Genomic DNA, 10,316 nt, shown 5'->3' with positions numbered 1-10,316 from the left:
TATATTATATACATTCTATGTAGCACAAAGTGAAATCTATCAAAATCAAACTATTTATTGTAGAATTTATTCTTTATTAACTATCAGCTATAGCAGTATAAAATTAAAAAATTCGGTAAAAGCAGTCCACGATATAATTCAATTGATATTTATAAAATAAAATTGTATACACACAATCTGTGAAGTGAGTTTTATTAATAAACCTCCATGTGTGTGTGCTCATTTTTTTATATATTTCTTGTGTAATAATTCTTATAATATAATAATTTCTATTTATTCATTTTTATTTTTAATCTAAATAAATTGCAATAAAGGATGATTTTTCGTTGTAAAATATATCGTAAGAGAAAAATGCATCAGCCTCTCATTCTAAGGTACCGCAAAAGCGCCCATACATCGCTTCCGCTTACGGACCTGTCAAATGACAGTCACGTGGTTCTAAGGTACGCCTGACGTGACATATCAATGGAAGGAGTACGGAGTACGGTGGCCAAGATGGTGGACGATACGCTTCGTCGTTAAAGAGGTGAGAAGAGAATCAATCGCTCACTTCAATAATATTTCCCAGGAACATTTGCATGATTCGCGCGAACGTGAAGTGATTTACTTGTTATGTCCTCGTACACGTTCTCGCAGAAACTGTTCACGCCGACGCCACCGGATCGCGGCAGTTTTCCGCTGGATCATGACGGCCACTGCAAACGCACCATGATTAAGTATATGCGCTGCCTGGCCGAGAACCGAAATCAGAACGCGATGTGCCGCGACGTCGCCAAGGAATACCTCGGCTGCCGCATGGATCACGATCTGATGGCGCGCGAGGAATGGTCCAAGCTCGGCTTCGCCGACGAAACTGCCAAGTTGGCCAGCGAAACGTAACGCCGAGATCATCTCCGAGATATCCTTGCCTGTCTCTCTTCTCTTTTAACAGAAGAAAAGGGAAGTCGGGTGTTACCTGTATAATCCCTTCTTCAGAGATTCTACCACGAGATGCACACCCTTAGCCGATTAGTGTTCTTGGAACTTTATGTTCGATGTAAATTAGGGTACCAAGTAGTTGCGGAGTGATTTATAATCGAAATTAGTGTGTTCAGGCAAGAATATATGCACTGCCAGCCAGGTGTGATAAGGACTTTAAGCTTTCTCCACGCCAGTGTTGTTGCAAAATTTACCAAGAGATTGGAGAAGAGAGAACAATAAACAAAAAAACTGAATAATATTAAAAATTCATGTATGTAGCTTCCACATAAGGAGGAAGATTAAGTTAAATTAAGCTCGACTGACACTGAGTGAGCTTTCAAGCTTTAATGTAAAGGCATCCCCTCTATAGCTTGTTATGCGGTTGGATTCTGTTGCAACCCAAGTGGCCTAAGATATCGTATAGAGTAGAGAATATTCATATTTATCGTTAAAGGCAAAATTCTATCAGATTACGCACAGATTAATATATAGTTAAAAGTAACAAAGGGAAGGAAATATGGCAAGTACCTCCAGGAAGAAAGTATTGGTCGGTTGCACCGGTAGTGTAGCTACTATCAAGCTGCCACAGCTGGTGGAGATGCTGCGGCGAAATAATCTCGAGGTGAGAGTAGTCGTGACGGAGAGAGCCAAGCACTTCCTGAAAGATGCCCAATTGCCACCTGAAATTCCAAGTACTGTCTGATACGGTGGAATGGGCTGCCTGGCAGGATCGAGGCGATCCAGTACTGCACATAGACCTGGTAAAGTGGGCTGACATATTCGTGATAGCGCCATTGGACGCCAATACCTTGGGCAAGATTGCCAGCGGAATATGCGACAATATCGTTACATGCGTTGCTCGCGCATGGGACCCTATGAAGCCGCTCCTCTTTTGCCCAGCTATGAACACCAAAATGTGGGAACATCCGATCACCATGCCGCAAGTGAGATGAAAAGAATGATATTAAGATATTAGAATAAAGAAAGAATCCTTTGCATATTGTTTGAACTAAAATATGCAAATTTAATTTGTCAAGAAAAAATTAATCCTTCAATTTCTTTCCTAAATGTTTTCTCTTGTCAAAAATTTTATACTTTATTTTCAAGCATAAATATAAATAAAAATGAATTTTTTTTTCTTCTTTATTTTTATGCAGTGAATGCAGAAAGTCATAAAGCTGAATTTTGTTTTTCAGGTAACGCTGCTCAAGTCCTGGGGCTACAAGGAGGTGCATTGCGTGTCCAAGACGCTGATGTGCGGCGATACGGGGATGGGCGCGATGGCCGAAGTGGACACGATTGTACAGTCGACCTTGCGAGCCTTGGCTCCTTCTTGGGATTCGTTGGATCCGCCTTTCTAGCATCGGCCAAGGTCATCCTCCTCGTGCGAGGCTCGTCGACGAGCACGCGAATATCGATGAGGATGTCCTGATCCAAGAACGTGTCGCATCGAGATCTCAAGAGACGCGCTATGATGCGATTCGAACATACGCTTAATATATAAAATACACGCCAATGTTGCTTATCTAACAGATTCAGGATTACGAGCCTAAGGACCACAAAAATTTCGGGCCATATACGAGTTATGTGATAAAATTTACGTATGCTTTACGTTTATCAATACAAATATCTGTCAATAAGTTTTCCTCGAATTATATCGTTTTTTTGTAAGGATTATATTTAAAAAAAATAATTTTTAAGATGAATCTTAAATTATTTGTTATATTCTTGAGGTAATGTTGTTAATTAGAAATCTGTAGAAATGAACACAAACGGTAAAATATGAATTTGAACGCATCATGGTCGTCATATCCCTTGCTCAACCTGGAATAAATCAATCTTACAGAGAGGAACAAGCGAGATAATCGTAAATTTATCTGTCCAGTTGCCGAAATGCCATATATAAAGAATGCTGTAAAGAAGACGATTCTGTGTTGACATATCCTAAGAGTTGATCGATAAGAGTTGATTTGCCAGAATGTATACATGCTTCTGTTGAATTATATGAACGATATAATATATGAACAAATAAATATATACAAGGTGTTCTCCTCTAGAAAAATTTCTTATAATTATAACATTTCCATGAAATATATGTATATATATATGTAAGAATCTGATTTAAAAATTTTTGGAAAATGGCGCGTTGAGTTTGTTCGGTAAAATCACTTTATTTCCGTATATACACATATAAAGCACGAACTTACAATATAAAATACATGTAGCATATAATCAGCACATTTTACATTAATTATCCCTTAAGTTTGGAATAAACAAAGGGAAGGATTTTTTCTCGTTTTATCTTTTCGGTTAAATTGCAAATAATATCGCTTCGATGCATTTCGTAATTTTTGTAACAAAGATATATTCAATCAGAAGACTCAACTAAAATCATCGAGTTAATCGATAACAAAGAAGTATAATAATAACGTTTGTATCGTTTGTCCCCGTATCGCTGCTGCACGCTTCACAAACACACGATACATTCTGCAACACGCACGACTTTATAACTATTATATATATATAACACGTATATAAATATATACAGGAGTGTATACATTTGGAAATATTTATATAAACTTCGCAAATGTATTTCGAGATTAATCTGAAAAATCGATGCTTTATAAAAATTTAAATAGTCATTTTTTCATTTTTAAAATTTTAAAAATAAGATTCTTGAGATCATTAAATCTTTGATTTAAAAAATTTTATCGAGTCAAAATTTAATAAAAATAAATGCGAAATAAGATTTTTTTATCTTTACTCCATTTTTTATTAAGTACTAGTTCTAATACCAAAATCATTGAAACTTTCAACTAAGAAAAAATTGATTTTGGATTAAGTAAATTGAAAGGCTGCACTCGCAAAATTCATACAAGCATTTCACTGATACACCGCACCGTATATTAAATCTGTAAGATTGTTTTTTACGCTACTCCCTTTTGATATTATGCCTAACTATTCGAAATATCGCGCGCGGTATTTAAATATCACAGTTTACAAAACTGGCGACACTGCGTTTTGCCTGTGTCCTCTTTCACTAAATTATGCGGTATTAATACAATATTACAATATTTATATAAAATACGTGCTCTTATCGGAATCGGCTATCTTATCTCGCATCGAGAAAGAGTCCGAATAATAATAATCGCGTCACGATTACGGAGTTTCTTATTGATGACGCGTATTAATCTTTGAAATAACAAGAATCCTTCTATTTCGATTTAAAATCTCTGTAGCAAAAAAAGAATATCGAAAAATGTTGGATGGATTTATTTGGCAGTGGTAGTTTGTAATCGCAAGAATCGCGCGCAAGATTGTCTGTGAAATATCCTCAAGAATTAGTTTTCTTTCGAGAATCAATCGTTCGTCCATCGTGCAATATAAATTATATGATAAATTAATTACTTGATTTATGTATAAATGCGGCCATATAAAAAGACGGTATAGAAAAATGCTCAAAAATATGCGCAGCTCAGGGGCGCAATTTTTTTTAGGAAATGTTAGTATCGATATGATGACATAGACCTAAGTCACACGCTTCTCTTTTGTGAGAGGACAAAATTTTATTTATCGATATAAATATTATATTTATCAGTGATATAAAAATATGTACATACAGAAAATCTAGCTGTGTGAAAAACTTCCATCATTTTCATTTCATGTAACATCGTATCACAGTATTCCATGATTCATCAGCTTTTTAAAAAAATATCTTCTCAAAAGTGAAGCTTTATCGTGACTTAGTTCGATATCATTCTTCGAGTTTTGTTCGAATCGTAATTGCGATTTTTTCATTGGTAGGATCGGCGAGGAAATCGATGTGTTGTGAAATCAAAACGCAAGTTTTGAATTTCGATCGTAATATTTCATTTTCAACTGCATCGTCAATTTGCATCGACGTTCCCACCTCCGAATTCTGATGTTCGTGTTATGCGAAATTCCTGTTTCCGAATACCGTTCGTCGGCTAGAACACGTGTATTACAGCAATAATCTGAAAACACAAGACAAAAAACAAATATAGTAGTAGGGCTTTTTCATTTAAAAAATATTTATATATATATATAATTTAAATATTTTTAAATTATAATAGCCTGCTAACTTCTATGCGATAAAATTCTATGTGTAAAATATTACGTATATAACGTCATAATTTTAATTTTAATATAATGATGATATTTTAAATATACGATCTAATGATATCTTCATGCATTTTATGATATCTATAAAAAATCCGTTTGAATTAATGCTTAATATTAAATAATATTGTATTTAATGTTATAATCGTCATTTCAAAAGTTCTTTTTTTAAATTATGAAAAATTCTTATTTAAAATATTATCTTTTGCTTCGAAAAATTAATGAAGTGCAATCATTTTTTAATTATTTCATTTTCAAACGTACATTATTCTTGTGACGACGATCGCAATGATCATGCGCATTGTGAAATTCGGCATGATTCTTCCCGCGGAGGCAGCGGAAACTGAAAGGATCGCCGACTTTCTAGGCAGATTGGTTTCTACATCATTGGTCTCCACTTCCGGTGGAGGGCAACCCATCCAGACTGGCGCCGAAAGTTTCTGCTTCTCGTGTACCACTCTCATCCTGAGATCGTCAAACTCCCAAAAACCTTTACCCTTAAAGAAGTACGTCTTGCCTGTTGAAAAAATGAAACCGTAGAATTATATAATAGGTTACATGAAGAATTATTTGTAAAAAAGATATTTAAAAAAGATACATATAAAAATTAAAAAGAAAATAAAATTATATTAAAAATATGCACAGATATTTTTAAAAATTAAAATAATTATAATAAATTTATTTTGAATAATTGATGAAAAATTGAGTTTGAAGATTTACCATTTTTCCATTGGAAAACGGCATCAATGTCATTCCCGACGCCAGCGAACATGCTCATGTCTCTTGGGTAATCGAGTTCCACGTAATTAACAGATTCATCGAACCTACATGACAGGGAATTAAATTGGAGAATTGAATTTTATTCGAGAATTAAAAGCGGAAGGAAAAATGCAAATCGGATTGCATGTATTGATGTTTAAAATTAACTACAATATATATCTAGAATGCATCAAGAATGTGTCAAATGTAATTTCGATATAGATTAACATCTTTTTTCAGGCATACATTGTTAGAAAATTGAAAAATTTGGAAAAATCACATAGAAAAGAAAAAAAATATAAATTTAATCTTAAAAATTTTAGAAAAATCACGCTTTAATTACCACCAATACATGGAACCGCTAAAGAAGTAAGTTCTGCCATTGTGACCCCACACCATGGCGCCATCGATCTTCTCCAAGGAGGCTGGCAATCCTAGATGCGTCAATGGTTTCGGATAACCCGGCTCCAGATGATTGGCATTAAAAACGTAGTATTCACGACCGATGAAAAAGACTATCTTTTTGTCTGGACGTTCATACACGGCATCGACGTGATCGGTGCTTGGTGGCAAGTTGAACAGCCTGATGATTTCCGCTGGATACCCCTCGTAGATTCCTTTATCGCCTATTCGCCACAAATACTGCGGGCCAAAAAGAGAATTCTTCAGTAGAGATTGTCTTTTTTTAGGGTATCTTATTTTGCTTTAGTAATCACAAATATATTTAACTTTCTCTTTAAAATTTTCTCTGTTATTTATTTTTTTTAATTTGCTTATTGCTTACCCGTCCTTTGAAGATGAAGACTTCCCTGCGAATGATGCTGATGGCATCGTAGCTGGTGTCACATTTGTCGGGCACGTCGTTTCGTTGCGGTGGGGTCCATCGATGCCTGAACCTCGACGTAGGCCTCATCGTCGTCGTTGTCGTCGTGACGTCGACCATGTCACGTGATGACGATGGGTTTTATGCCGATAGTCGGGTTTTTGCGGATAATGACCCGGTTGTCGGGGCCTGCCATCGTCCGGATAATGATTAGGCCTGGTAGGCCTCGTCCTCCAGGGTCTGTACGTCGTCGTGATTGTCGTCGTCGTTGTCGTTGTCGTTGAGGGTGGTGGTCGCTCCGGTGGTAGCGGACCACCCGGTATGTTGGCCCATAGCTTACCCTCGGGAGCACCTGAAAAACAATCATTTGTTTCGTTCATTTTTTTATTTGCTCTCGTTTATTTAATATACATACACCAGAACAACACAAGTGCGCGCTATTTCTTCGATTTTATTATTAAAAATAATATAAAGTTTATTTAAACTCGATTAATATTTTCTGACAGAAATCAGCTGATAAATTTGCTAATTAAATTTTAAAATAATATACCTAAAAAAAAAAATAAAATAGTAATATGCTGTAAATAATATATTATATCTTATCCTGATTAACATTTTTTGACAGTTACCAGCTGATTACTCAAAAATATTAATCGAGTTTAAAGTATTAAAGCATATTATTTAAAACATATTGTTATTTTAATTTTTATAACATCTTATTATTTTAAAATATAATTAGCAAATTAACGTTTTAATCAGCTGTTTTCTATCAAAAAATACTAATAAAGCGTTAATATCTTATCCGCGATTAATATTTTCTGACAGGAATCAGCTGATAACTGTCAAAAATATTATTCCAGTTCCAAATAAATATTATTTTATAGTTTTGTATTTTACGTTAAGTAACAAGGCATATTTAAGTAAGTATAATTCTATATTGTGATCTAATTTTAATAATGTTATAAAATTACTGTAATTGTGCGACGTACATTTTTAGAAAAATCAAATACAACGATTCGTAAAATTCGTACAATTAATGTAAAAGGAAAGTTTCGTTTTTCCAGAAAAATTTTGCAGACCGATGATAAATGGACTGGTAGCACAATGCGATATGGACGAAGTTGCTTATTGGCGCGAATACATTGACGGACGTATTCCAGATCGATTCATTCGAGGGGTGAGTACGCGAATAGCGCCCACGTTAATGCGAAAAAAAGCAAAAAAAGCCAATTCTGTTCTTTTGCATTTTTGCGCGCGATGAATTCATCTCCTCGTCTTTCACGATGACCGACTATCCGTGAAAAGAAATCCTGTCATAGACGATCGATATAGAAATATGATCATGTACAAGCTGTATAGAAATATGTCCATATAAAGCATACACCGATTATAAAAGAAAATTTTTTAAATATTATATTTATACTAATCACAATCCGATATTGCGCGGTAAAATATTTTCATCAATAGATGCAAATAGTATAGTCATTACAACGTATCGTTATTAAAAAAAAAATATTTGTAAAAATTTATAACAGATATATGAACAAAAATGTTTTAATAATATGTGCAAAAAGAAAAAGATGTTTCTCTTTCTCTCTGTCAACTTTTCTTCTTACAACAAACAGTATTGAATAATAATGAGCATAAAATGATTTTTTTTATTTAGAAAAAAAAAGATTTTAAGGTGCTTTAATTAAATTGGACAGATTACAAAAATTGTATTAAATTTCTGTTTAACAGATTTTTTACACTGTAATTACAATTTTAGTTTATCTATAGCATCATCGTCATTTTAATCAATTTGTCGAAACCATTTGCCAATTTCGGACAAGTGCGTTTTCTCGGCAAACGATTAAATAAAATGCATTTGCGATTCATCGAGTGGCTATTGACTTTCGCTGATATACGGGCATTATTTTACTTTGTGTGATTGGCAGTGGATATAGGAAGCACAAGCAACGAGGGAGATTTTAAAATGCCTCTCGCTTTTAAAGTGCGTAGAAGTTGATTTTGCGCCGCAGTTTCCGGGGTTTACTCTCGGGAAATTGAGTTTTTCCGATATTACATATACATATTATGCAATCGTATATTTTCAGTGCTTTGCCAAATACAATTTTTTTTTCTCGTCTCTTAAAGTCAAATCTACGTCATTCCGTGCGAATCGAATCTAAAAAGCAAGTTTAGGGATGCAATAATAATTATTGCATTTTTATTTATTATTTTATAGACAATAACACAAGCGCGTGCACCATTATTCGATTTTATATATGTATGTGTATACACATAATTATTTTAATTATTTTCAATAATTATAATTTTATTTAATTTAATTTTAAACAACTGTCAAATTGTTAAACCTCGTGATGATAGCTGCTCGATTTTAATCCCTTAATTATTTTGAGGATTAAGGAGTGTATACAGGATGTCCCAGACCTACCGTATAACACGTTAATGAGAGATTCCTGAGGCGATTTGGAGACGATTTTTCCTCAGCGAAAATGTCGAGAAAGGTCATCATTTTTTTAATATTCCCAATTTTTGAAATCATGTATCTTTGTAACTAAGCCTTAAATTAAAATTCCATTAAAGTAAACTTTACCTGAAATTAACTAAAAAATGTAGTTTTGTTAATAATTTATTTTTACAAGGCTTAGTTTACAAAAAGGCTTTTATTTTCAATCATTTTTAACTCAAAGATTATTGGTGCCTGGACATTTTTGTTGAGGAAAAATCGTCTCCAAATCGTCTCAGAAATCTCCCATTAACGTGTTATACGGTAGGTCTGGGACACCCTGTATATATTTGACAAAAAGTAAACGTGACACGAGTTTTGAGATTTAAATACATATACACATAAAAATAGATAATAAAATTAGATTATAATATATTATACGATAATATACTAATATAATAAGACAAGACACACAATTAACATTTTTGCACACATGTGTTTAAATAATAAAGAGGAAACGGAAAGAGATATTTAAATATATATAAACGGTATAACTTATGCTCGACGTTGCACTTACATTCGAGGAAAAAATATCGCACTGAAGCAGTAGAAATATTTTACAGAATCAAATTGCTGTTGTAGAGCGATAAATCTTCGATGATACGTGCGAGCGTGTTACGAGATCAACATTCGCACTTTCGGTTATATTCGGTTTTATCGCACTCATGATGCGTTTTATATTCTCTCTTTTTGCCTTTCTCGATGAAGTTCACATATCACGTACTACTTCGGGAAAATCGCTCGATTAATTCCGCGGTTGCGATGAGCGAAAATCGGATTAATAGCACAAAATTACGAGTGCGTTCACGAGTACTAAATCGCATGTTCTTCTTTCTCGTAACATGCGGGCGCAATGACGAATGCGCTTAATTTATCCCATATAATACGTGAAATATGTTATGCTCATATAATTCTGCATACACATCGGTATGCTAAAATTTATGTTACTGATCGTTGAAGAGAAATGATATTTAAATACATTTGCGCAGTTTGGGTTGTCAAATAGACGTAGCGATTACAGATAAAACAATGAAGTCGTAATATAATGCACACAACCGGCATAAGTTAAATGTAATAAAACAAGGAATAATAGAGATATATATATAAATGTGATTCATTTAA

The 10,316-nt window shown here is 34.0% G+C and overlaps 3 protein-coding genes across 3 annotated transcripts in view; 2 read left to right on the top strand and 1 right to left on the bottom strand.

Moving 5' to 3' along the window:
- The first annotated feature begins 458 nt into the window (after nucleotides 1–458).
- On the top strand, nucleotides 459–896 carry LOC114932684 (cytochrome c oxidase assembly protein COX19). The gene has a single exon (XM_029305006.2). The coding sequence runs from the start codon at nucleotides 613–615 to the stop codon at nucleotides 877–879; it is 267 nt and encodes an 88-aa protein (XP_029160839.1). The 5' UTR covers nucleotides 459–612; the 3' UTR covers nucleotides 880–896.
- Nucleotides 897–961: 65 nt separating this feature from the next.
- Nucleotides 962–4,658, top strand: Ppcdc (phosphopantothenoylcysteine decarboxylase). The gene is given in 3 exon segments (XM_029305005.2): nucleotides 962–1,651; nucleotides 1,653–1,904; nucleotides 2,157–4,658. Coding segments are annotated over 3 exon segments (591 nt in total). The 5' UTR covers nucleotides 962–1,477; the 3' UTR covers nucleotides 2,322–4,658.
- The window catches only part of Mmp2 (Matrix metalloproteinase 2), a 164,965-nt gene continuing 157,760 nt past the window's right edge, over nucleotides 3,112–10,316 (bottom strand). Inside the window, 6 exon segments of the mRNA XM_029304977.2 lie at nucleotides 3,112–4,955; nucleotides 5,365–5,617; nucleotides 5,821–5,924; nucleotides 6,203–6,501; nucleotides 6,644–6,792; nucleotides 6,795–7,034. Of these exon segments, the coding sequence (XP_029160810.2) occupies nucleotides 4,943–4,955; nucleotides 5,365–5,617; nucleotides 5,821–5,924; nucleotides 6,203–6,501; nucleotides 6,644–6,792; nucleotides 6,795–7,034 (1,058 nt within the window). The 3' untranslated portion in view covers nucleotides 3,112–4,942.

Source organism: Nylanderia fulva, unplaced genomic scaffold (genome assembly GCF_048542155.1).
Source record: "Nylanderia fulva isolate GAGA-0341 unplaced genomic scaffold, ASM4854215v1 Scaffold22, whole genome shotgun sequence".
Taxonomy (NCBI): Eukaryota; Metazoa; Arthropoda; class Insecta; order Hymenoptera; family Formicidae; genus Nylanderia; species Nylanderia fulva.
This window is presented reverse-complemented; position numbering and strand designations above follow the sequence as displayed.

Bases quoted from the DNA above. Each gene is read 5' to 3' on its own strand.
- LOC114932684 (XM_029305006.2), top strand. From the start codon at position 613: ATGTCCTCGTACACGTTCTCGCAGAAACTGTTCACGCCGACGCCACCG.